Source organism: Petaurus breviceps, unplaced genomic scaffold, assembly GCF_028583685.1.
Source record: "Petaurus breviceps papuanus isolate PSGF00001 unplaced genomic scaffold, PetGlider_PUasm1.0 140, whole genome shotgun sequence".
Taxonomy (NCBI): domain Eukaryota; kingdom Metazoa; phylum Chordata; class Mammalia; order Diprotodontia; family Petauridae; genus Petaurus; species Petaurus breviceps.
In genome coordinates this window covers 21,395,807-21,423,063 of record NW_027185698.1, presented here as the reverse complement: position 1 = coordinate 21,423,063, position 27,257 = coordinate 21,395,807, and the positions used below count along the sequence as shown (strand labels likewise).

The following is a 27,257-nucleotide window of genomic DNA, read 5'->3' as shown; positions in this document are numbered from 1 at the left end:
TGCTTCTAGAATTGTATTTACAGTTAAGGGTTTAATAACTAAAGACTTTGAAGGCCCCTGCTCTTGATAATGGAATTGAAAGTAGAATTAGAAAATTTACTAATATTACAAAACTGAGTTCATTAACTAGAATCTTAGAAAACATGGTTAAAACCACCATAGTACTCCCTATATATTACAGGAGCTCAAAAATGTCAGTGAAGATTACAGTAGCTTACAAAATTCAAAACCTAATGAAATTTTTGGTTTTTCCCATTTAATCCTCATTTCACGTATGGGGAAAGAGGCTCACAGAGGTTATGGTTTACCGATTAATAAATAACATAACTAAGACTTGAACCCAGGTCTTGACTCCCAATTCGTAGCTTTCCCTTACATAGCTGCCCCCACTTTGTGCCACGACCTCAAGAGACAGAGAGGTTCCTCTTACTACAGTAAGTCAATGAAAACTAAAAAAAAAAAGTTATGTTTTTAAAGGGGAAAAGAAGACCTAAAACATAAACAGTAGGGTTATATACATTCTACTTGTGTTTATTTTTCCTTTGTAAAATACAAAATGTATACATTGAGCTTACACACACACACACTCTAATGGCAAATTTCAGGTGTACATGTATTGTACTACTCAATCCTACACTGGTGATAGCTGAATATCCTTCAACATCTTATCTTTACACCAGAATAGATCCCTGATATATATATATTTTTTGTGAAACAAAGTTGTAAAATTCCCTCTACCCCAGAAGCTTCTTTGTCTTTGTGATATTTGCAAAAAAATGAAGATGGTTGTATCTTTAGTATTATTGTGGAAACTTTTATAGGTCTAAGACCCTTGAAAGTAACAATGACATTGAAAATTGGGGCTTGTGTGCTGTTAATCCATTGACATAATCCAGTTAAATAATTGAAATAATAACTCATTCTCTATTGTCCCATTATTATAGTTATTAATTTGATGTTTTTTCCTTCAAAATCAAATTATGCTTATTTTCTTTCCCCATTGTATATAGGCAAGTGTCACAGAAATGCAAGAGGCGAGGTCAGGCCAGAGATGAGCCTGACTTTAGGCTGATTGCTATTAATCATTATTAATGTGTATTACTGGATGCTCATCTACTAGTGAGCCTTAATTTAAACCTGGGTGTTGGGATTAGGGGGTGTTAATTCTTGTCTTCATTGCAGACAGTGTGACCATTGTGGACTTGGACATTCATGTAGTGATACTAGGATCCACTAATTTTCTTTCTTTCATAGGAAGTGTGAAACCTAGTTAGGGCTATCATATTGAGCAAGTCCCGAATTATATATGTTATGTGGGATTTGATTTCTAATATGGAAAACCAACAAATGCTTATTAATAAGCCTTACTCAAAAGAAGTATGCTGTTATCTGTTAACAAGTTATTTTAGTTCTAATACTAGAAAAATGCCAGATAGATGAATTAAAGGCTTCAGCAAAAGGAGACTTCAACAAAAGGAGGAAAACCCACAAAAACAGGGACTGCATAATAATTTTTTAATAGCGATAATTGCTTTTGTTTACTCAAAGTATATAAATGGGATTACAGCATACAAATATGGAAATGAAAACTAATTTCTGTAAATTAAACACTGATGCCAATATTTTAGAAAAAAAACATTTATAATTCTGGGGTTAGATTCTAATACAAATGGGTAGCAAAAAAACACTATCATAACATCACTTTGATGTGTGAAAGCCTCAATAATCCCAGGGTTAGAGTATCGATAAAATTATGTTTTTTGTCAGGTACCATTTCTTTGAGTAAACTCATGGTAGGAAATTTTTGGAACATCCTATTAACTCAGTGGCATAATGAAAAGGATGCAAATTGATATCTTGGAAATAACTTTTGGGATGGCTTTATAATAAAACAAAGCTTATTTGCATAATGTGCTTCAGTGTAAAGCTGAGCAGTCTATGCTAAAAGTGGTAACTCCAACTTTAAGTATTGTTTTAGAATAGTTCACATTTGTCTATTAAATTCAAGATCTAACCAACATGTTAAATCACATTTTCAAAGAGTTGCATGGAGCGCATTATATTTTCATCCTGTAAGGAGATAAAAATACATAGATTAAATTTTAATTGTTTCAATTCAAGGTATGCTATTACCCTGATCTCCCATTCCCAACTCTAAAATACACACTTGCATGCACATGCACCACACTCAAACACATATGACAACCACCACAACTTAGGCAATAAAATAACAAATGCTTAAATACAGTTTTTGTAAGCTGCTAATACCTTAATGTAAAGATATATTTTGAGGTAGCTAGGTGGTGCAGTGAACAGAGCACTGGCCCTGGACTCAGGAGGACCTGAATTCAAATCTGGTCTCAAACACTTAACACTTACTAGCCATATGACCTTGGGCAAGTCACTTAACCCCAATTGCCCTCCAAAAAGCAAAAAAAAAAAAAGATTTTAAGTATGAATTCTATTTATAGAAATCCTTAATTTTCTATGTTTTTTAGGTTGATATACTGTCAAGACTTTAAGTAGCCATTTTTTATGATAATTGAAATCTCCCCAAACTCAACAACATATAAACATATAATAACAGTAACAGTAGGAGCAAGAGAGGGGACTCAGAAAAAAACAAACAGGTAAGAGATAAGTACAAAAGAGCAAAGCTCTTTGGCATTGGACTAATTTCTCTTTGACATCTCCTATAGATTCTAAGTTCCATAGGTCCACTTTTACAAATGAGTGGTCTTAATTATAGATGGCAGAGGAGGATTTTTATTTTTATTTATTTATTTTTTTAAGCAATTGGGGTTAAGTAACTTGCTCAAGGTTACACGGCCAGGTGTTTCTGGGTGGATGCTAAGTGTTTGACCCCGGATTCGATCCCCCACGTCATCCTGACACTGGGGCCCAGTGCTCTTACTCGCCGCTGTGCTACCTGGTCACCCCAAGGATTTTTATTGAAAAAGCCTGGTGTGGATGCAGAATTTTGGGGGCAGGTTTTCATCCTTAAAGATGTTCTCCAGAAATGTGAGGGGCAGCATGGTATAGAGAACTTAACTAAAAGCCAGAAAGACCAGCTTTTAAGTCCTACCTCCAACATTTACTGACCAAATAGGACCCTCTCAGTGCTGGAGGAAACTGACATCTCAGTGGATTTAACTGAAATTGAAGAACTGGTCATTTCTAGGTTGGTTCCCAGGAATATCACTGAAGACAGCTGGACTCCTGAGATGATCGTGGCTTCTACTACTGGTAGTGAAATTTCTTTGAGGAGATAATTTACACTAGAAGCAGCATTAAAAGATTTATATCTACCTGGTTAGTTTTTTTTTTCCAGTAATTAGTACCTTGAAATACATGTTGATAAGCTGAAAGGGTTACTGGAGAGAACTGGGAATTAAAAACAAAATCCTATTTTAAGCATCACGGAAATTTGATATTCAATGACTGAAGTAGGATCACTGTAGGATCATAGATTTAGAGCTGATAGGATTCTTGGAGCAGATCCAGTCCAAGTCTTTCATTATACAGATGAGGAAACTGAGGCTCTAAGAGGGCGAGTGATTTGGCCATGGTCATGTAGCTAGAAAGTGTCTAACATGAGATTGGGATCAAGGGTTTCCTAACTTTAAGTTTAGTGTTCTCTCCATTCTGCTATATGGCCTCTCATTAGAACTTAAAGGTTAGATAACAAAAATGTTGAATTTTTCACATTTAGCATTTTCAAAGCATACTGCCATAATTTGTTTGTCTATAAACACTTAGGGGAAGTAGTTATAAATGAAGATACACTTTTATTAAGAATTGATTTTCAACTCTTGTGTGTGCTTTGCCATTGATGAATAATGATGGATTTATTTGCCTGTGTGGTAGGAAGGCACACCATGTTTCTCAAGCACAAATGAACTTGGGAGCTTGAAAATTTTTGTAATTATTATGGATAGTTAGACATAAATTCACTCTCCCGCCCCCCCCCGAAATAGCATGATTATGATGCAGAAATATCCATATACTTTAAAAAATAGCAATGTAGGCAGAGAGTATCACATAGTTAATCCTTTTCAAGGCTACTCTCCTACATTCTGATAGTAGATTGTCTATGTTCTCTATATTAAATATTGCACCCACGAGGAGATCCACGTGCTTTTTTTTTTAAGGCCACATGCTTTTAAAAATAAATTACTATTCATTAATACTGGCTCAGAAGTCCCTTTCCTTAAAGTTTTGGGAAACACAAAATGTATAAGTCATGAGTTTGAGCTGATGTCAAAATGCTATATAAATGAATTACAACTGTTTTTGGTAGAAACCAATTTCATCCATTCTGGTATAGAACATCATAACACAGGTCAGCACCATCTATAATTTATGGTTTTAGAAAGTGGCTTGGGACACAGAAAGGTTACTTGCCAGTGATTACATAGCCATATGTATCAGAGGCAGAAGGACTTTAAGATGAACTTTATCCACCATATAACATTTTTCTTGTGTTGTTCAGTTGTGTCTGACTCTTCATCACTGTATTTGGGGTTTTCTTTGCAAGATACCAGAGAAGTTTACCATTTCCTTCCCCAGCACATTTTACAAATGAGGGAATTGAGGCAAAACAGGGTAAAGTGACTTGCCCAGGGTCACACACCTAGTAAGCATCTGAGACCAGTTTGAACTCAGGAAGATGTCTTCCTTACTCCAGGCCCAAGTCCTGCACCACCTAGCTGCCTACATAGGCTCTCTTTTTATTGTTATTTATTACCCTTGGCCCAGCCTAGGTATCAACCATTGAAGGTCAGACTCTGAGTATATAGAGACATGAAGTTTTATTTTTGTTTTTTTTGCTTTTTGAAGGGCAATTGGGGTTAAGTGATTTGCCCAAGGTCACACGGCTAGTTTTTGTGTTAAGTATCTGAGGCTGGATTTGAACTCAGGTCCTCCTGACTCCAGGGTTGGTGCTCTATTCACTGCACCACCTAGACATCCCAAGACATGAAGTTTTGAGAGAATTAGCTGACAGCATTGTGCCTAGTTATTAAGCTAGTTGAAGGGATGTGGCATCTTACATTTTTTTTACTTATGAAGATACTTACTTTTTGGCAGCTTTCAATGAATTCATCTATGGTAACTACTCCATCTTTATTTTTGTCCATTTTCTGTTCAGAAACAAGATATATTAATGTTACAATAATAATAACACTTTGTATAAACTTGTCCAATGAAAGGAAATCCATTGCTTCTGAAAGCAATCCATTCCATGTTCTAATCTTTACTTATTTTAGTTGTAATGCTACTCATATTTTTAAACTATAAAAATGATAGGGAGGCATTTAGTGGAACAGCACCTAACTGCACACCCACTGTCCTTTTCTGTTCCTACCTGGAAAAATGTTTCCACATGTTGTCTGGGGGCATCTTCTTTGAGAACAGGATATGTACATTTACCCATCATATCATATATTGCTTTCATTATATCAAGCATTTCCTGAAATGAAAAAGTAACTTGAATAAGTTTTATTACTCTATGTGAATAGGTGAAGTATATCATGATATCTCTTATTCCCTATTTTCATTTATTTTCTATAATTTTTTTTTATATCTCAATCCTGCATTTTGTTTAACACCATAGACACTTTCCAACAAACACTCAAAGAATACCTGTCCCCCTAAAGGACATTCCTCAAAAACAGTTAGTTAAACAATAGTGTTTAAGCTATTATGACTGATTATATATGTTACTTTCCACCTCTGTAATTGATTGTTTAATAGAAATGGATTAACTTGAATTGCCTGTATCTCTGAATTTTGTTACCATTTAGTCTTATCTTACTAACATTTTTGTAGTCAATATACATACATACATACATATACATATATATATATATATAGTTTTTTAGGCTCTGTTTCTTCATACTACATCAGTTCATACACATTTGTAATTTCTTTCAGAATGGTAATATCCAACTAACATCATACACATGCATATGTATATATCATATTACATATATCTCACAATTTATTCACTCTAAAATTGTTCATACATATTTTGTTTCCAGCTTCCTATTGTCACAAATAATGCCAATATAAACATTTTTGTGCATATTGACTTTTTTTTTCCCAATCTCCTTGGGGTATAAATCCCAGTAATGGATTTCTGGGTCAGACAAATAAATGATTCAACAATTCTTTTTGTGTGATTCAAAATTAATTTCCAGTAGAAGTGAACCAGTTTATATCTACAGGAGTGCATTGCTTTGTCTGCCACCCCTTAGCACTTCCAAAATTTATGCGCCCTCTGCACACTTTTTTTCTTTTGCCATCTTTTTCCAACTTAAAAAGTATGAGAATTCTTTTATTTTGAATTCTCATCCTTGTAGAATCCATAGCTTCTTCAAAGCATAGATTAGCTGCCTCCTCTTAATTAGTGTTCTTTCTCTTCTAAATTATTCTGTATTTATTTTGTACTTGGTATATATTTATCTTTGCAACCATTGTTTCAGGAAAAAAACTAAGCTTTCTAAAAGCAAGGATCATTTCATTTTTGTTTTTATATTCCAGGTACCTATCACATTGCCTGGCACAAAATAGGTACTCAAATAAATATTTGCTGAATTGACTTCCTTTTAGATGGTAATCGACAGTTTACTTTTCTCCTTTTGAAAATATTGTTCATGTACTTTGACTACTTGTCCAGTGGAAAATGATAGTCTTAAAAATTTGTTTCAATTCCTCATACATTTTTGATGTCAGAATTTACTCATATGTTAAATGCAAATATCTTCCCTGGCTATATCTTTTCTCCTAATTCTAAGGTGCAATAATTTTGTTTAATTTTATGTAATCGAGGTTAGTTTGTTTTGTCTTTTATAATCTCCTTTATTCCTTGTTTGATTAAGAATTTTATCCTAACAATAGTTCTGAATGAATTAAAAAGGATTTACTAGGCATTTATTAAATGCCTGGTGCTATAAGTGCTGAGGATACAAGTAAAATGGAAACAGTCTCTTCCCTCTAAGAACTTTCATATTAATAAGGAGAGATACAAGATACATATAGGAGAGAGATAACCAAGGATTCACTGGGAGAATGTCTATTCTGGGAATGTGCTTCATCATTTCCAATGCTTAGAGTCCCTGATTTCCTCCAAACTTCTGCTCAAACACTATCTCCTACATGAGATCTTTCATGATCCTCATCCTGCAGTTGACAATGCTTACCCAAAAACATTACTGTGTATTTTAATTTGTATGTTATGTATCTATTTATATCTACTCACATTATATAGTGTTATTCCTGACAAAATGTAAGCTCAAACTAAGTAAGGGAGTATTTTGTTTTTGTCTTTGTATCCTTATCATCTATTACAATGCCTGACATATAGGAAGTACCTAATAAATTCTAGATTGATTTTGTTAATAAAAATATTCAAAGAGAGAAGAATTTTCTCTAAGGACTGATTTAGCTGTAACCTGTAAATTTTGGTATATTGTTTTCCTTCTGTTTAATGTATTTAATTATTAATTCTGTGATGTGCCCTTTGACTTCCCATTACTTAGGCATTATCATTTCATTTGTATCTGATTCTTTTTATTCACATTTCCCTGACTGATTCTTATTTAATTCTGGTACATAAAAAATGTTAATATTTCTGCCCTTCTGCATTGTTGTATGAATTCTTAACCCTACGTTATGGGAATGGGAATTTAAGATCTTCCTTGCCCCTAGCCCTTTGATAGGCTTAAGTGCACCTGGAGCCTGTGTCAGGAGGTTTCAGGAATGCCCACACCTTGGTGCTCTGTGATTAGGCAGTGGGTCAAGAGGGTTGTGACATTCTCTGAGCCTGGAGAAGTCTATATAAACCCTGATGGTGAGACTTTGTTTTGGGGTTCACTTGAGAAGCGTTGCGTGATTTGACCAGATGAGACTCTGGGCAGCCATTGAGCCCCCTGGCTTTGAAAACCCACATATTGATGCTTCCCTTTCTGGTAACTGACTAGGTATGGATGTAATGGTCAGGCAGCTGGAAGCTTGTTTGCTGAATTGTTTCTCTGTCTGCTTGTAACTTCTGTCTGTATACTCTGAAGTTCGGGGTGCTGACTTTTTCCCCTGAACTAGGTAATTGATATGTTTGATTGATTAAAAAGCAAGATTGTTAACCCATTTTGAGTTGCTTTCCTTTAGAAAAGCAGATCTAAGAACCTGTGTGGGCAGCCACCCTGGGTATGTCGGGATACTTGCTGCTATACCCTAACATATGAGTGGGGTTTTTTGTTTGTTTTTGGTAAATGTGCTTTATGATGCTAAAATATAAGCACATTCCATTATATTCCTATTCAATAATCACTAAGGGCATGTTAGATATAGTTTTTCTGAAATTTTCTTTAGATCTATAATTTCTTTTTCTTTTTTTGATCTGCTACTTTTATTTAACACTAAAACAGGCATACTAAAGTCACCCACAGTTATTGTTTTGTTAATTCTTTTTAATTTTGGTTAGCTTTTCCTTTAATTACCATTATTTATGATGACTTTAAGCATAATGTAATATTTCTCTTTGCTTCTCTTCACTATACTTATACAATTTTGGAGCTACCAGAACCAACAAAAAAGTCAGGGTGAGACATTTTTCCAGCCTAAGGAAACTTAGGAGATTGACTTGAGAGGTCTGTGACACCTAGCCAGAGAGCTGTCTGGAGCACAAAGCCTGTGGTGTTCTAATGGTAAAGGAATTCGAAGATCTTCTGTCTCTTAATGGGTCTCACTTGAAATCCAACAAGAGAAGCTTGCTTAGGGGAGGCTTGTTTTTCGGGAAGGCAAAACTGGACAGGAAGGCTTTGGGGCTCTCTTATGGGAAGAGTTGTGTGACTTGGCCATATGAGACTCTGGGAAGCCATTGAGCCCCCTGTATTTGAAAACCCAGATGTTGGTGCTTCTCTCTCTGGTAACTAACACATATGTATGTAATGGTCAGACAACTAGAAGTCCTGTCTGTTGGTCTGTTGAATTGTGTTATTTTCTCTGTCTGTATTTTCTGTCTGCTTGTAACTTCTGTTTGTATTTTCTCTGAAGTTCAAGGTGCTAACTTTTTCCCCTGAGCTAGGTAAATTATATATGTTAGACTAAAGTAAGATTGTTAACCCCTTTTGAGTTGTTTTCCTTCAGAAAAGCAGATCAAAGAACCTGTGCTAGAAACCATCCTGGGTATGTTAGGGTGCTTGCTGTTACAGGTGTTAGCACCAGTAGCAGGCCTTGGAGATGATTACAATAGCAGCAGGAGCAGCAGCAGCTTTGGGAGCTTTCAGCCCATAGATTGTAAAGGGATCAGACAACTGGTCAGAAAGAGATTATAAGGGACTCTTTGCTGGGACTTGGTGAAACTAGCACTGATTGGCAGCTCTAATGCCCATAGCATTCTGGGTCACAGTTCCAGGGTAGGAACACTTTTGGAGGATCATAAGAGAGTAAGGGCCCTGGTCTCAATTCCAAGGTAAAGAAGAACATTAGCATTTGCCTCTACAGGAGAGCAGGAGCCATTCCTGTGTAAAGACCAGAGTCTTTACTAGGATAACACCACTTTGGAAGCACAAAAACTTACAGGCCCCCAGGATGAGCTCTGAACACAGCAGCATGAAAAATCCTTAAGCTTAGGACAGTGCCTCCCCATCCCCTGGCTACCAGATCCCAACTTTAACATAAAGTTCCAAGTCAAGAAGTAGGCTGGAAAAAATACTAAACATACACACATGTACATGGGCATGTACACACACACACACACACATTCTTGATCATAACTACTACAGAGACAAGGAAGACCAAGACACAAAATCAGAAGACAATAACTTGCAAAGATTGACAAGCAAAGCTTCAAAGAAAAAATGGTAATTAGATAGAAACCTAGTAGGACTTTCTAGAAGAGTTAAGGTAAGAGTGGTAGAGGAAAAAATGGGAAAAGAAATGAGAATGATGAGAGGAAATGATGAAAATAGAATTAACAGCATACTAAAAAAAAGGCGCAAAAATACTGAGGAAAATAACACCTTAAAAAACAGAATTGGCCTAATGGTAAAAGAGACACAAAAATTTACTGAAGAAAAGAACTCCTTAAAAGCAGAATAGGCCAAATGACAAAAGAAGTTTAAAAAATGTTGTAGCAGCAAGCACCCCAAGAGTCCTCAGGGTGGCTGCCCCTACAGGTTCTTGGATCTGCTTTGTTAAAGGAAAGCAACTCAAAATGGGTTAACAAGCTTACTTTAATCAGTCAAACATGTATCGTTTACCTCGTTCAGGGGAAAAAGGTCAGCACCCCGAACTTCAAAGTATACAGGCAGAATTATCAAGACAGAAACAGATCAAGTAGACAGCTTTCCAAACTGTCCAACCATTACATCACAACCAAATCAACATCTGGGTTTTTCAAAGCCAGGGGGCTCTGGAAAATGACTTCCCAGAATCCATATCAAATCACAGAACACTTCTCAAAGTGAGCCCCCAAACAAAGCTACACATCAGGGCTTATATAGCCTTCTCCTGGCTCAGAGAATGTAACAACCTTACTGACCCATTGGCCAATCAAGAAGTATTTACAGAAAAACAAGCCTCCCACCCAGGCTCCAGGTGCACTTTAGCCTAGGGGAAGGGAAGATCTTTAAATTTACATTCCCATTACAAATGTTCACTGAAGAAAATATTCCTTAAAAATTAAAATTGGGTAAGAGGAAGCTAATGACTCCATGACACATCAAGAAATAATATAATAAAATAAAATAATGAAAAAAGTGAAATATTTCATTAAAAAAGCTAACCTGGAAAACTGATTGAGGAGAATTTAAGAACTATTGGACAACTTGGCAGCCATGATTAAAAAAAAATCCTAGACATCATATTTCAAGAAATTTCATAGAAAAATTTCCCCACTATCTTAGACCCAGAAGGGTAAAACAGAAATTGAAAGAACCCATCAATCACCTCCTGAAAGATGTCCCAAAATGAAAGCTCCCAGGAATATTGTAGTTAAATTCCTTAGCTCCCAAGTCAAAGAGGAAATATTGGCAAATAGACAGGAAGAAACAATTTAAATACTGTGGAGCCACAGTCAGGATCACACAAGATTTAGTTGCTTCCATGTTAAAGGAGTGGAGGGTTTGCAAGAGATATTCCAGAAGGCAGTGAAGACTAATCTGCCCAGCAAAACTTCAAGGGGGAAAAAGGATATTTAATGGAACAGAGGACTTTCAAATATTCCTGGTGAAAAGACCAAAGCTGGATAGAAATCTGACATTCAAACACAAGACTTGAGAGACGCATAAAATGAAAGAGTAATCATAAGGGACTCAATAAAGTTGAACTGTTTACATTAATATATGAGAAGATGATACATGTAACTCCTAAGAACTTTATCATTTTTAGGGTGGTAAGAGTAAGTCTACCTAGATATAGGGCATGGTGTGAGTCAATTATGTTGTGATGATCTCAAAAAATAAAGGAAATGGTAAGAAAAAGTGATGCACTGGGAAAAGGAAGAAAGGAGAGGCAGATGGGGAAAATTTTCTCACATAAAAGAGGTATGCAAGGAAGAACTTTTATAATGGGGGAGGGGAGTAACAAGCAATACTTGAACCTCACTCTCATTAGATTTGGGCCAAAGAGGAAACACACACACACACACACACACACACACACACACACACACACTCAACTGGTATAGAAATCTATCTTACCCAAAAGAAAAATAGGATGGGAAGGGAACAAGAGAAAGGGGGAGAGGGATTATAGAAGGGAGGGTGGATCAAGGAATGCAATGTCAGAAGCAAAACATTTTTGAGAAAGGACAGGATAAACTTAGATACCCACAAATATTCATAGTAGCATTATTTGTAATATCAAAAGCTGAAAATTAATTATATGCTCAGAGATTAGGGAATAAATAAGATTATGAAATGTGACTATAATGTGCAATAAGGAACAAAGGATTTGAAGAATTTATAGAACAATTGGAAGATTTGCATGTATTGGTACAGAGTGAAAAAAGCAAAACCATACAAACAGTATCCATGATGACTACAATAATGTAAATGAAGATAACTCTAAAAGAAAACAGAACTCAGGTCAATTACAGTGGTTGAGATTAATTCTGTCAACTGAAGTTAAAATATACTTCCCTTTTTGTTAGGACCTGGCAAAGTATAGCATCAGAAAATAACATGTTCTGTCAGTTACAATTAGATAATTTTGCTTAACTATTTTAAAAAAATGTTTTATTTTTAATGTATGGAATAAACCAAGCATTTCTATAATAAAGTATAATAAAAATGTGATTGCATATAAAATTGAAAATCTATTATGTACAACTTGCTATTCCTTTTAAATATATAATAAAGTTATCATGTAAATTTCTCGCCCCTTCTTTTTTCCTTCCCTCATCTCCCTCCATGGCTACCATTAGACACAAATTGGTGCATGTGTGTGTATAATTCTATACAAACTTCTATTTATTACTTCTGTCTCTGTATGCAGATAGCATCTTTCTTCATATGTCCTTTATAGTTAATTTGGATATTTACAATAGTCAAAATTACATTTTTTGCTGAATGTCATTCTTAGAACAATATTACTGCTATTGTATAGAGTGTTCTCTTGGTTCTGTTCATTTCGCTCTTCATTATTTCATGCAAATATTTCCACGTTTTTCTAAGCTTATACTTTTTTATAGAACAATAGTATTCCATCACAATCATACACCACAACTCATTCAGCCATATTTTTAAGGGAAGAGTCAATGAAGAAATTTTATGGGGAAATAATTGTATCAAAACAAATTGCATCAGTTTTAAAAATAAAATTTCTGAGAAAGAAATGAGGCAATCTGTATGTTATGCATGTATAGAGCATTTCATAATTGATAGTGATCATGTGGTCAAAATCCCTTTTTTTTATAAATGAAGAAATGAACTCTTTTTGCTGATCTATAAAAATAGCATAAGCCTACATACCAAATTCTTCTCAGAATATTTTTCCCTAACTAAAACTAATTCAATACAATATTTTCAACTGCTTGGATCAGGTATAAATTCTATGATTGTAATTGTAAAGTTTAATTTAAAACTCCTCAGTGTTGGAAATGAAATTGGTTCTAAGTAGACAACATATAAACAGCTATGCCTAGAAGACAATTATTACCTCTTTAGTGATATATCCATCTTTATTTATGTCATACAAATTAAATGCCCAGTTGAGTTTCTCTTGTACTGTCCCTCGAAGCAAAATGGAAAGACCCATCACAAAGTCCTAAAGAGAAAGAAAATTATAACTTAATAGGGTACAGTATAATCTAGACAAATCAACCAGTCAACAAGCATTTTACTCAACGAAGCCAATAACTTTGCCAGGCACTGTGCTAGGTTCTGGGTACACAAATATAAAGAATGAAACTGGAGGCAGAGCCGAGATGATGGAATAAAAGTAGGAACTTACTTGAGCTTGTGCCCCAACCACCTCCAAGACCTGTCAAAAATAACTAAACAAATTTTAGAGCTACAGAACCCACAAAATAACAGAGTGAAGTGCCTGGCAAGATGAAAGGAAGGGTCTATCATGCCAGGCTGGTAGCAGAGTTCAGTCCTGCATGGTCTGTGCCAGCACAGACCTGTGTCACAGACACAGACCTGTGGCACGGACCAGCAGGAGAAGACCTCAGGGGACTGAATCACTGGCAGCTGTAGTGGTTTCCAGACTTCTCAAACTATAAATGCCAAAGAGAAAGTAAAAGGTCAGTGGGGAAGCTCTGTTGGACTTGAGTGAGAGAAGAGAGCAGTCTGGACTCTGCCCTAGGGGCAGAAGAGGTAACTGTGGCTGTGACTATGAGGCAGTTGCTTCTGGTACTTCAGGACCAAAAATGGTCAGGGGACCAAGCAACTGACTGGAGGGCAGTTGCAGGAATCTCTTTGCTGGTGCTGAGGCAGGATTCTCTTGTTTTGCCCTGCTTGAATCTGGGTTGCAGTCTTGGGTGGTGGTCCTGGCATGAGGAGGAAAGTTGGCATGGCAGTTTGTGGAGGCTGTGGATAGGGAATCCTCACAGTTCTGAGGCAAGTTGAGCTAGAATTAGCTCTGACAATAGCTGCATAAAACCTCAGAAATTTGGGACACAGCACTCTCCACTCTGGAAACAGTTCTACCATGGCAAAGAGCTCAAAAGTCAAGTAATTGGCTGGCAAGATGAGCAAACAGGAAGAGAAATCAGACCATAGAATCATTCTTTGGCAAAAAAAGATGATCAAAACCTAAAACCAGAAGAAGATGACAAAGTAAAAACTCCTGCATCAAAAGCCTCCAAGAAAAATATGAACTGGTTGCAGGTCATGTAGGAGCTCAAGAAGGAATTTGAAAATCAAGTAAAAGAAGTAGAGGAAAAATTGGGAAGAGAAATGAGAGTGTTGGAAGAAAATCATGAAAAATGAGTCAACAGCTTGCTAAAGGAGACTCAAAAAATATTGAAGAAAATAACACCTTAAAAATTAGACTAACTCAAATGGCAAAAGAGGCCCAAACAGCCAATAAGGAGAAGAATGCCTTAAAAAGCAGAATTAGCCAGATGGAAAAGGAAGTTCAAAAGCTCACTGAAGAAAATAATTCCTTCAAAATTAAATTGGAGCAAATGGAAGCTAATGACTTTATAAGAAATCAAGATATTATAAAACAGATCCAAAAGAATGAAAAAAATAGAAGACAATGTAAAATATCTCATTGGAAAAACCACTTATCTGGAAAATAGATCCAGGAGAGATCATTTAAAATTTATTAGACTACCTGAAAGCCATGATAAAAAAAAAAGCCTAGATACCACCTTTCAATAAATTATCAAGGAAAAATGCCCTGATATTCTAGAATGAGAGGGTAAAAGAGAAATTGAAAGAATTCACCAATCTCCTCTTGATAAAAATCCCCCCCCCCAAAAAAAAATTACTAGGAATATTATAGTCAAATTCCAGAGTTCCCAGGTCAAGGAGAAAACATTATAAGCAGCCAGGAAGAAACAATTTGAGTATTGTGGAAACACAATCAGAATAACACAAGACCTAGTAGCTTCTACATTAAGGCAACGAAGGACTATTAATGTAGAATATGATATTCTGGAGGTCAAAGGAGTTAGGATTAAGACCAAGAATCACCTACCAAGCAAAACTGAGTATAGTACTTCAGGGGAAAATATGGTCATTCAATGAAATAGAGGACTTTCAAGCATTCTTGATGAAAAGATCAGAAGTGAACAGAAACTCTGACTTTCAAATACAAGAATCAAGAGAAGAATGAAAAGGTTAACAGGAAAGAGAAATCACAAAGAACTTATTAAAGCTGATCTGTTTTCATTCCTACATGGAAAGATGTATTTGTGACTCATGAGACTTTTTTCAGCATTAGGATAGTTGAAGGGAATGTGTGTTTTTGTATATATGTGTATATGTGGTATATGTATACACAGACAGAGGGCATAAGTTGAGTTGAATATGAAAGGATGATATCTAAAAAATAAAATTAAGAGGTGAGAGTATACCAGCAAGCACCCTAGCATACCCAGGATGGTTGCCAACACAGGTTCTTAGATCTGCTTTTCCAAAGGAAAGCAACTCAGAATGGGTTAACAATCTTGCTTTAATCAAACATATACAAACAGAATACAAAAAGAAGTTACAAGCAAACAGAGAAACAGATCAGCAGATGGGGCTTCCCACTGTCTGACCATTACATCCATACCGAGTTACCAGAAAGGGAAGCACTAACATCTGGGTTTTCAAAGCCAGGGGCCTCAATGGCTGCCCAGAGTCTCATCTGGCTACATCATACAACTCTTCCCAAAATGAGCCCCATAGCAAAACCTCACATCAGGGTATATATAGCCTTCTCCTGGGTCAGAGACCATCACAACCCTCTTGACCCACTGCCCAATCACAAAGTCACAAGGTATAGGTGTTTCTGAAGAACAAGCCTCCCACCACAGGCTCCAGGTGACATTCAGTCCATTAGGGGGCAAAGCATATTCTCAAATCAGGGAAGGTTCTTAGAGTCACCTAAGCCTATCAAAGGGGCTAGGGGCTAGACCTTCAAATTCCCATTCCCATAACATGGAGAAGAATATATTGGGAGAAGAAGAAAAGGAGAGATAGAATAGGGTAAATTATCTCACATAAAAGAGGCAAGAGAAAGCTATTACAATGGAGGGGAAGAACAGGGAGGTGAAAGGGAATGAGTTAACCTTACTCTCATTGGATTTGGTTTAAGAAGGGAATAACATACATACTCAATTGGGCATCTTACCCTATAGGAAAGTGGGGGGAAGAGTATAAGAGGGGGGATGATAGAAGGGAAGGCAGACTGGGAGAGGGGGTAGTCAGAAGCAAACACTTTTGAAAAGTGACAGAGTCAAAGGAGAAAATAGAATAAATGTGGAATTGGATAGAATGGAGGGAAATATAGTTAGTCTTTCACAATATGACTGACTACTATGGAAATATTTTGCATAACTACATATGTAAAACCTATACTGAATTGCTTGTCTTCTCAATGGGTGTGGGTGAGGAGGGAAGAAGGGAGAGAATCTGGAATTCAAAGTTATAAAAACAAATGTTAAATAATTGTTTCTACATGCAACTGGGAAATAAGATATATTGGCAATGGGGTTCAGAAATCCAATATGCCCTACAAGAAAGTAAGGGTAAAGGGAGTAAGGGGGGGGTGCTAGAAGAGAAGGAAGTAGTCAGTATGCTTGCTATCTTGGGGTGGGAGGGTAAGGGAGAGACGGGGAGAAAATTTGGAACTGAAAATATTATGGAAATTAATGTTGAAAGCTAAAATAAATAAATAAAAGAATGAAACTATTCCTACTCTCAAAAGTTTACATTCTAAAAGGAAAACAACAAGTCCATATACAAATACATACAGCACAAATATATGGATAATAAATACAAATTAGATAAATGAAATAGAGTTAAAGAGGGAGTGGCTAGTTGGTAGGTAAATCAGGAAAGTCTTCAATTAGAAAGTGATGCTTGAGCTGTGTCTAGAAGTCTATAAAGTAGAGATGAGGAGGGAGTGCATTCCAATCATGGGACATGGCCAGTACAAAAGTACAGAGATGGAGTCCTGTGTAAGGAACAGAATCAAGGACAGTTTGACTGGATCATATAGTATGGGAGGGAGAGCAATATATTATGGGACTGGAACATACGTTGGGACAAGATTGTGAATGGCTTTGAAAAGTTTATATTTCATCTTAGAGCCAATTAGGAGTCTTTCGATATATTCTATGCTGTTTCGTTTCTCCAATTTGTGCTTGTTATTTTTATTTTGCTTGGATAGGCTTTACTAACTATTTTCTATTTGTGATGGTCTTTTGTGTAACTAGCATTTGGTGTTATAAGGCTAGTACTAACCTTGTAAGCTTACCCTTCAGAGCCATCAGGAAAGTAGTTTTTTTTTCTGAACCTATCATATCCTTAGACCAGAGAAACGTGAAGGGAAGCAGATAAATATAATTCTAGATTAATATTCCTCTTGGAGATTAGAGAAGAGATTCTGCAAAATTGGCTGTGCCAGACCTTGCCTGTCTCTCCCCCATCCTCCTTTGAACATAGCCTGGAAGTACACTCATAGCCTTTGCTCTCTGAAGAGGAAGGTGAGATCCTAGACAATATCTATCAATGCTACCTATGAGCCACATCTAGCTATTTAAACAGGCTTCATACACACAGTCTTATAAGGTGGATACATATATTGTACTTGAACATCTGTAAGACAGAAAGCATAGCATAGGAGAGTTAGAAAGCCCTATCTCTGATGTACACTGGCTGAGTGACTTTGGACAAATAATTTAACTTTTCAAATGCCTAAGGTAATTCTTTAGGCCATGTTACAGATACTTTGCCAATCTGCATTGGAGAAGGGAGTTTTTCCATAATACAAGTTCTATACTGATGAAATTTCAGGTCTGGACCAAAAAATACCCAGAACCCCAAACCAAAAAACTCAATAGTGTTATATCTTCTTCAAGTGATGTATATTGCCAGGAGGCTGTGCAAGTGATCATAGAGAGAGGGCCTTGCAGACAATATAGCTCTAAAACTGAGGTTAGACCCACTGACCTATGCTAACCTCAATCAAGGAAACTGACATATAGCCAATTTTTCCCCTCTTCAGTAACAGAGAATCAAAAATTGTCAATGAATACTGCTGTTTAAACTGTAAAATGTCTAGTGACTCACTGTCAAAGAAATAGTCTCTATTTATACAGTCACCTATGTGGTACAGTAGATTGAATACTGGGCCTAGAGTCAGGAAGACTCATCTTCCTGAGTTCAAATCCAGCCTCAGACACTTACTGGCTGTGTGACTTTGGGCAAGTCATGTAACCTTGTTTGCCTTAGTTTTCTCATCTGTAAAATGGTCTGGAGTAGGAAAGGGCAAACCATTCCAGAATCATTGCCAACAAAACCCCAAATGGAGTCATAAAGAGGCATACGTGACTGAAAAAGAACTGAATATCACCACACTTCATCTATCATTATCAGCCTTTTATAATATGGATTCTCACCCTACCCATAACTGATTATTCTCTATTAAAGGTTATTAGCAGTCTCCTGAGTACTAAATAGGATGGCCCTTTCTCAGTCCTAATTCTATTTGACATTTCTCTAGTTTTTGACACTATTGATCACTCCCTCTTCCTGGATACTCTTCTCTTCAAGCCTCCCCTCCTTCCATGACAATACAACTTGAGGAATCACCTTCAAATTTTTCTTCTCACCCTATCCTTCTTATCTTGGTTCAAGTCTACATCTCTTTGAACTGGAAGTATTGTAATATCCCACCTATTGGTCTTCCTCCTTATAGTATTTCCCTCTTTCAACCCATCTAACCCATAATTGGCAAGAAAGAAAAAAAAATCATTCCAAGACTAAGCTATAACTACACTTCAAAATTTTCTGCTAAAAATCTATTGCCTCTAGATAAAAACTTCTCAATCTGACATTTAAAGGTCTCCATAATCTGGCTTCCCCTTGCCTTTCCAAATTTACCACCTATTATGATTGCTTAAGACCCTCTATGTTTCTGTCACTTTAGCCTTTAGTCATTTTAATCACGTTAACTGTTTTCCCAAATCAGCATTCCATTTCCTTTCTCCAGGTTATAGAACATTCCTCAGGCCTAAAGTCTAATCTCTGCCTAAATTATTTCAGGTGTTATCAAAAGCCTTTCTTGATGAATGCAATTTTGAGCAGTCCTTTCCTCATGTACTAGTCATCTATGAAAGATGCTATATTCCTGGAGTTTATATGATTATAAACTCCTTGAGTGCAAAGATTTTATTTTTTGTATTCTTAGTTCCTCATGTAGTACCTTTCACATAGTAGGGACTTTATTTTTGGATAATATCACTATATCTACTCAATTCGCTAATGTCAAGGTTCCCCCTTTCAGCATTCTTCTCAGTCTCACTTGCCAAATAATCCTTTCCCAAGCACATTATGCTGTCCATTCCAATAGGGATGGGAGAGGGGTTATTACTGTCCTATGCACCAATAGAGAATGATTCTTGATTTTGGGGGGCTTTCCATTAGAAATTTATACAGAGTACATATTAAACTAGCCTTGTCCTAGATGCAGGCAGAGTTTGTAAATATGGCAACATCAACAGAGTCATTCCTAAGTTTTACTAATGTGGTTGCTGGTTGCCCTGATCAGTTATTGGTTATGGTGGAGGCAAATTAGAGGTCTCTGCCAAACCTATTGCCAACAGAAGTGAACCATGATGATATTATGACCAAACAATAAGTCAGAAATTTTTTTTTTTAATGTGGCTGTTGTAGTACGCTTGGACAGTCACAGAGGGAAAGCTTATTTCTGACTATTATTTCAAGTAAAATTTGGTGGCTACGTGTGTGAAAAAGATGGTTGACTCTGCATTTATGGACACATCAGCAGGGATTACTGTTGGGTATACCATCTTCCTGAATGATAACAAGATCAGAAATAAATGAAAAAGTATTTATTTATGCTAATTATGCGCCAAGGACTATGCTAAATGCTGAGAATATCAAAACATTCTTTGCTCGAGTAGTTCTCATTCTCATAAGAGGACTGTGTGCATGTTTATAGGGCAGCATGGTTTAGAGATGATCAGGAAATGGTGTTTGCATGATTCTGGGCAAGATCTAGTGAAAGCACATCTATCAGAGCCCAGGATTGCAAGTGTGGGACTTTGAGTTCCATTGTTAAAGCCAAAGACCTAGTTTACTATTTCTCCCTGTTCGAGCTACCTTCTTTTTCTGTATGCTCTGAAGTTACATTATAAGACAGATGTGGACCTCAAGCACTAACCAGTTTTCCCCCAATTTTAATAACATCTGAGGTTATGCAGTCTTTTCTGCATGATGCAATCTCCATTTCAATAAACAGTTACTTAAAAATGAATTTCTACCTTATTTTGTGCTGATATAAAATGGGAACTCAATGTAGCCTATCTCATTTTTGCTTCTAGCTTTTCCACATGGTAATTGAAATCTGTCAAGCAGGAAGTTGTAAGCACTTGCCAAAAACTCAATTTGCTTTCAAGAGTACTTGCATTTGTACCTTCTTAGTTTTATCTGTGAAGAAACTGGTTCATTTGCTCCCTGATGCACAAAACTGCTGAAAAGCTTTTGGCATCAACTTTACTGAACTACAGTTTGATTCCTATATTCTTAGCCCATAGCATCTTAAATAAAAAGGGGGGAGCGGGGAAGGAGGTTATTGTTGGTATTGTTTTGCTTTTGCAGAGGTGAAACTGTATTTGCCCTCTTCCTTCTAAGGTAAAAGGGAGTATGAATCGCTTTCTCCTCTTCCCTTTGTAGGGCATCTCCATATGCTTTCCAGAAGCACAAATTGGGTGAAAACTTTCCTTCTATTCCTCTTACAGGTTATTCATTTGGACTGCTTAGTCACTTAAGTAGAAAATTATTTACCTGGAGGGAGAGGAGGGGTGAGTGTGTGTGTGTGAAGGAAGGGAGAGTATCTTTATCATCTCCAGAAAATGCATACATATGCAGCTCTTGCCCTACTAATTCACCACAAATTATGTAAGAATAGAAATAGAAAACAAAACTATTAGATGGACTCAGATCCCGTTTTTATCTTTTGCTAGAAAATATCTGTTATGTCCAGCACTACTTCAAAAACTGAAGAAAATGCTCTATTAACATTTTTCACCATCAGCAAACCAAGTTTGCTCTTCCCTTTCTGCTTTCTCTAACATCTTAACACAGCCTATACTTAGTGCTATTTGTAAAGACATATTTAACATCCCAGGGGCAAGGTTGGTTTTGAAACTCTCACAAGGCAAATATAAATGATGGCAAAGAATCTTGAGAGATGTAGTCCTCCCTTTTAAATTTCTGGGACAGCAGAGTAGGAAAGGTGTAACTATTTTATATTTTACAAAAGCAGTGGCAACAAGAGAGATGGCAGATAAATGCCTCAGAGAGGCATTTGGCAGAGCAGTGGGGTGATGGTGTCCAGTGGACTTCTCAGTCAAAAGTTTTATACACCCGAGATAAATGAGCCATGAGTAAATGGACTTGGGGAGGTGAGCATCAAATATTGGTAAATGTTTCCCCGCTGTGAAATTCAGCATCAGGGGATGGAGTGTTTTTTTCTCTTTCTCTGAAGTATTGGTACACATGCTCTGGCTGTGAAATACTGTGGATGATTAGAATACTGCCTTCCTGTTCCACTTTCTCTAACCTTCTCTGCACCCCTTTCTTACCTATGCTCCTTCATATAGATATAAAAAAAGTTTCCTACTTTCCTGTTGAGCTACTTTTTTCCATCCCAACTCCTAATACCACCCTCAGCACTGCTGATGCTATTTTGGGTGCCTGATTCCCTGTTATAAATGAGTTTGTTTCCAATGTCTGCAGGCATGGCTTTAACCCTGAACTAGGTATGTGTACTGGGCCAGAGAAGGCAACTCTGAAGTGACCTTATATTTCACAATACAGACAACCAAAAGCCCTACCATTCTGATTTAGTGGGGAAAAGGATACCTGGGGTCATCACAACCCATTTATGTTTATAATTTCATATTCTCTCATTTTCTGTCTCCTCATTTCAGTAGAAAATAATTTTCTAAAGGGGTATGTGGGGGGGCGGAGAGGGAAGGGGATGTCTTTATCATCTCCAGAAAATCCAAACATATGTGCAGCAAGAGAACATCCCATATGAATTAGGGGCTATTCACTGTTCCCCAGATTCAGTGAGTCTTTCAATTCTATTATTACAGCTACCTGCCTTTTGGCTAAGATCAAGAGGAGCACTAGTGATGGCTCTTTAGAAGAATTCCTTAGAGAGGGAGCTCGTTGAGAGTAGGTCTTTTATGGGTTGTTTTTTTTTTCTTTTTAGAAGGCAATTGGGGTTAAGTGACTTGCCCAAGGTTTTCATCTTTCTTTATATCTCCAACACTTTCTCAACACCAGAGGTGACGGTCACTTAATAAAAGCTAGTTGACTGAATCCCTTAGGGAGGGAGGCATCCCAGCCCCTGAGGCTATGACTAAGTCTCATTTCTTCCCTGCCCCAGGGAAAGGGCAGACAATAAAGAAAGGGGCTGGGGATGGGAGGAACTAGAGGAGAAAGTCCTTCCTCTGATCCTAGCCAGTAAGTGGAAAAAGGAATGGCATGTGAATTTCTGATGCAGCCACACTCCTAAAATGAGACCTTTGTGAAATGCAATACAAAAACGTTAATTCATGCTTTGCTGAAGGCAGAGCAATGTGAGAAGCACTAGGGAAAATATTATGTTTTGGGTAGACACCGCCTAGGACCTAAAGGAATTTACAGTCTGGTTTGGGAGGAAGTGAGTTGAACCTGAAAAGCATCCCAGTAACAACTAGTGGTTACAAAATATACCTACATTCCTCTTCCCCCCCCACCCCCACACACAAAGTACACACTCTTTTCTGGACCTAGAATGCCCTCTCTCCCCTTCTTCATTTGATGAATCCCTGTTGTTTTCAGTCATGTCAGTGTCTAACTGTTCTCTTCATGATCCCATTTCCTGCCTTTAAAGACTAACTCAAATAATCCCTCCTTCAGGAAGCTTCCCCTACTCCCCATGCAAGTACTTGCTTTGTGTTCTATCTTTCTCATGCAATTGTAGCTAACTGAGTTTGTGTCATCCCCCTACTAGAAGTGACAATGTCTCCTCTCAACTGGATGGATTTTCCCTAGTGCCTCTAACACTTCTCTGCCTTTAGCAAAGCATGAATTATTGTCTTGTATTGCTTTTCAAAAAGGTTTCATTTTAGAAATGTCACCTGTATTCAGTTAGCTGAGCGATACAGCAATATAGGAGTATTAGAATGAATTCCTTGTCCTATGCATGTGGTGACAATGCTGCCATTTTCTCCTCCTCCAGCTCTACCTTCATCGTTATTACCCTCACTCTGGCATCCCTTAATTTTAGCTGTCAATGTTCCAGTTGCTGCCATGTTCTCACTGCTGCCATGTTCTCAGCTACCATCACTTCCCTAGCTGCTGCTCAGGCCCTGGAACCTAGAATACCTTCTAAATTCATCTGCCACCTACATTTTACTCTGTTTCTAGGCCTCCTGGCCTCCACAAATTAAGATGTCTTTAAAGATTATGACTAACTTTGTTATCAAGGAGCTTCAGTCCTAGGGGATCCATTAACTGAGTTTTTACTGTTCTAACAGGAGACTTCCCTCAAATGGTTATTACTAATGAAATTAGGGGACTTAACCTTTTTCCATGCCAGAGAGATTTGAAGTGTTAGGCATCTAATTAACTGTAGGATGTAATTTTTATTGCTGTTGAGTGATATATAACTTAAAAGTATTGACTCAGTACTGAAAAAGAAATTTCTGCATGTCATTTTCTTTGTTTTTACTTTTCCATGCTCAAATATGATGAAATTGCTGAATTATCAATAATGTTTAGGAATTTTTTTGAATTAAAGCAACAGTTGATAGGATCTCTATTCATTTGTCAGATAGGGGACTTACCTCAAAGCTTACAGATCCATTGTGATCAGTATCAAATGCATTGAACAGAAAATGTGCATATGTTGTCGAATCTGAAGTTCAAAAAAAAAGAAGCTTGAATAGGTAAATTTTTAAAATACAGTTTACAGAACTCTTTTTTTTACCCATAAAATATTCAGTTTATCTGTCAGAATTTTCCCCTTCCCCTACAATGTACCACAATAATGCTTCAGTAAATAAATGGCTAGAAAATAGGATATTCTGATTAATTGAATTTAACCAGCCTCCCTTTTAATTTCACCATATGTAAAGGAAAGTCTTTGTGAATTCATTCTAGTAAAAATTTGAATTTGGGCCTGACTGGTGATTTCTTTGGAAGAGGAAACTCCTCATGAAGAAACCCCCTCTACCAAAGCATATTGACACCTTCTCCCTAATTCTGCTATAACTCCCATAGCAGCTAAAAATTGTCTTCTCTCAAGCCTTCCATACTAGCCCTTTCCCCTAACCATTTCAGCTGATGATCTCATCTCACATGTTATTGAAAAAAAAAATTGCACTCTCCGCCCCCACCCCCCTCCCCCAATTTTTATCCTTCTCTACATATCAGAACCCCTTGACATCATGGTCCATTCTGTCTTCTTTCTGGTTTCTGATGAACTCTGGTCTTTCTCCCAAACACCCTAGATCCCAACCCTTCTAGACTGCTCCAGTAGGTGGCCCCTACAAACATCCCCTTTCTCTCTCTATTTTTAAATATCTCCAGGATCTACTTTTTCCCAGATGCTTACAAATACATGCAGGTCTCCTCCCACCTTTAAAAAGCTTCACTTGACACCTTTTACCTACCCCCTCAAGCTATCTATATCTCTCCTTTTTTATCGCCAAACTCTTAGAAAAAGCTGTCTACACTCCTGGATTCTACTTATTCTCCTCCCACTCATTTCCTAACACTTGGTAAACTGGTTTCTGACTGTCACTCAACTGAAACTGCTCTCTCCAAGATTACCAATAAGAAATTTCATGGCTTTTCCTAAATTCTCATTCTTCTTGAACACTCTGTAGCATTTGACACTGTTAACTATCCACTGTTCCTGTATAATTTTACCTCTCTGGGTTTTGATGATACTGTTCTCTTTTCCTATGTGTCTGACCAACCCTCAGTTTCCTATGTTGGATCATCATCCAAAATGCAGACCCCCTCTCTATATTCCCCAATGCTCTATCCTCATTCTATCGCTTGGTGATCTTATCCATAGATTTAATTATCATCTTTATGCAGATGATTCCAAGATATATTTATGTGTGTACACATACATATGATGTGTGTATATCTATGTGTACATGTATGTATGTATACCTTGTCTCTCTCCTTAACTCTAGAATCTGACATCACTGACTAGTTAGCAGACATTTGAAAGTAGATGTTCTCCAAGGTGTCTCATGCTAGACATATTCTTATAAATACATCTTCCTTCCTTTTTTTCTGTCTGTGGTGCCATCATTCTTTTAGTCACCCAGGTTTGTAGCCTTGTAAGTACTGCTTGGCTCCTCACTCCCTTTCACACTCACTCAGTAATCAATTTTCAAATTGTGTTCATTTTACATCTATAACACCTCTTGGATCCATCTGTTCTTCTCTACTCATAGGCCCTAATGCAAGTCCTACTAATCTCCCTGCTTCTAGCCTTTCCTCTTTATAATCCATTCTCCAGCTTCCAGCAACATATTTCTAGAACACAGGACTGACCATATCTCCTTTACTTAGCAAACTGCACTAGCTCCCTCAAATAAAATTTTTCAGTTTGGTCTTTAAATCTCTTCATAACCTGATTCCAGCTACCATTCTAGCCTTATTCTGACATTGGTTCTGTTCCTATACTCAAAAGGCCTTTTTCCTGTTCTTTACATACAAGACTCCAATCTCCTATTTTCATGCCTTTGCAAAAACTACCTGTCTTCCATATTTGTAATGCACTGATTACATATCTGTCTTTTAGAAACTGATTCAAATTTCTTTCAAAGCCCAGCTTGAGTGTTACTTTTCTCATGAGGCCTGTCCTTAAAAAGTGATGTGTTCATTTTGTATGTATCTTCTATCTATACATGAACTTCTTCTTACCAGATAGAATATAAAATTGGAAAGTTTTATTTTTGCCTTTGTAGCCTCAGTGCCTGGTGATGCCTTGTGTGCAGTAGGTATTAAATAAATACTTGACTGATTGAAATCTTATACAGGTCTTTCCCTAAATCATATGTAGAGCATTCATGAAACACACTGGACAAACCACAAATTGAACTTGCTTGCCACAGGGAGAGAATCATAGGATCTCTCCAGTAAGAGATCCTTGGTACAGGGTCTAGAGAGCTGACCTCCAGAACCCTGAGTTCAAGGAAGCCTCTGACACATCCTGACTATATTATTCTCTCAACAAATCACTTAAGCTTTCAGTGATCCAGACTCTTCTCTAAGACTGTAAGGTGCTGAGGAAATACCAACCTAAATAAATTTCCTCAGGCAGAAGTTCCTCACAACAAAGCAATTATAGATCCAGGCCCAGCCTCAGGTCCAGTCCACTATAGGACTACCAAGACTCTATTTTAAAAGACTGAAGCTGTTCTACAGGACTTGCTGCTAGAGGGAGGCAATGTGGTTCAAGGTAAAATAAACACAGGGTTTAGAGTCAGAGGACTTGGGTTCAAATCTCACTTCTGATACCTACTTGGGCAAATCACTCCATCCCTCTGGGCCTCTTTCTTCACCTATAAAATAAGGGGATGGATGAGAAAGATGGTCTCTAAGGTGCCATTTAGTTCCAAGTCTATGACTTTTTGAACTTTTTATTAGACTATGGAGGGGTGAACTGATTAACTGTTAGGTTTGGCTATTTTGGAAAAAAAAATAACTTCATTCTGAAAGGGGCTTTATTAAATGGACTTATCCTTCACACATATATTCTCCCCAGGAATAGGATTTCATTTAAGTGCAATATTTGTTATAGACCATGAGCTATTTATTTTCTTTCAATGGTATTTTCAAACTTTTATAATTTCAAAATATTTATTCAAAAAAAAGTTATAGAAAGATACTTGTATTGATTTCCAAAATAGATGGATTTCCCTTAGTCTCTTCTAGAAAATAATATTTGGAGAAAATCTTTCTCTTCTCATATCAAGGAGGTAGCCAACAGGATAGAGCAGCCACTCCCCACCCTCCATGACAAATATAAGTTGAAAAGCACCCAAG

The 27,257-nt window shown here is 37.0% G+C and overlaps 1 protein-coding gene across 2 annotated transcripts in view; it reads right to left on the bottom strand.

Annotated features, from left to right (window-relative positions):
* Positions 1-519: 519 nt before the first annotated feature.
* The window catches only part of KCNIP4 (potassium voltage-gated channel interacting protein 4), a 482,165-nt gene continuing 455,427 nt past the window's right edge, over positions 520-27,257 (bottom strand). For both annotated transcript variants that reach the window (XM_069069109.1, XM_069069119.1), the window contains exons 4-8: positions 24,032-24,102; positions 13,162-13,269; positions 5,366-5,470; positions 5,079-5,141; positions 520-2,070 (exon numbers count right to left, since the gene is read on the bottom strand). In XM_069069109.1, coding sequence (XP_068925210.1) covers positions 2,023-2,070; positions 5,079-5,141; positions 5,366-5,470; positions 13,162-13,269; positions 24,032-24,102 — 395 coding nt within the window. In that variant the 3' untranslated portion in view covers positions 520-2,022. The remainder of the gene's footprint in view (positions 2,071-5,078; positions 5,142-5,365; positions 5,471-13,161; positions 13,270-24,031; positions 24,103-27,257) is intronic.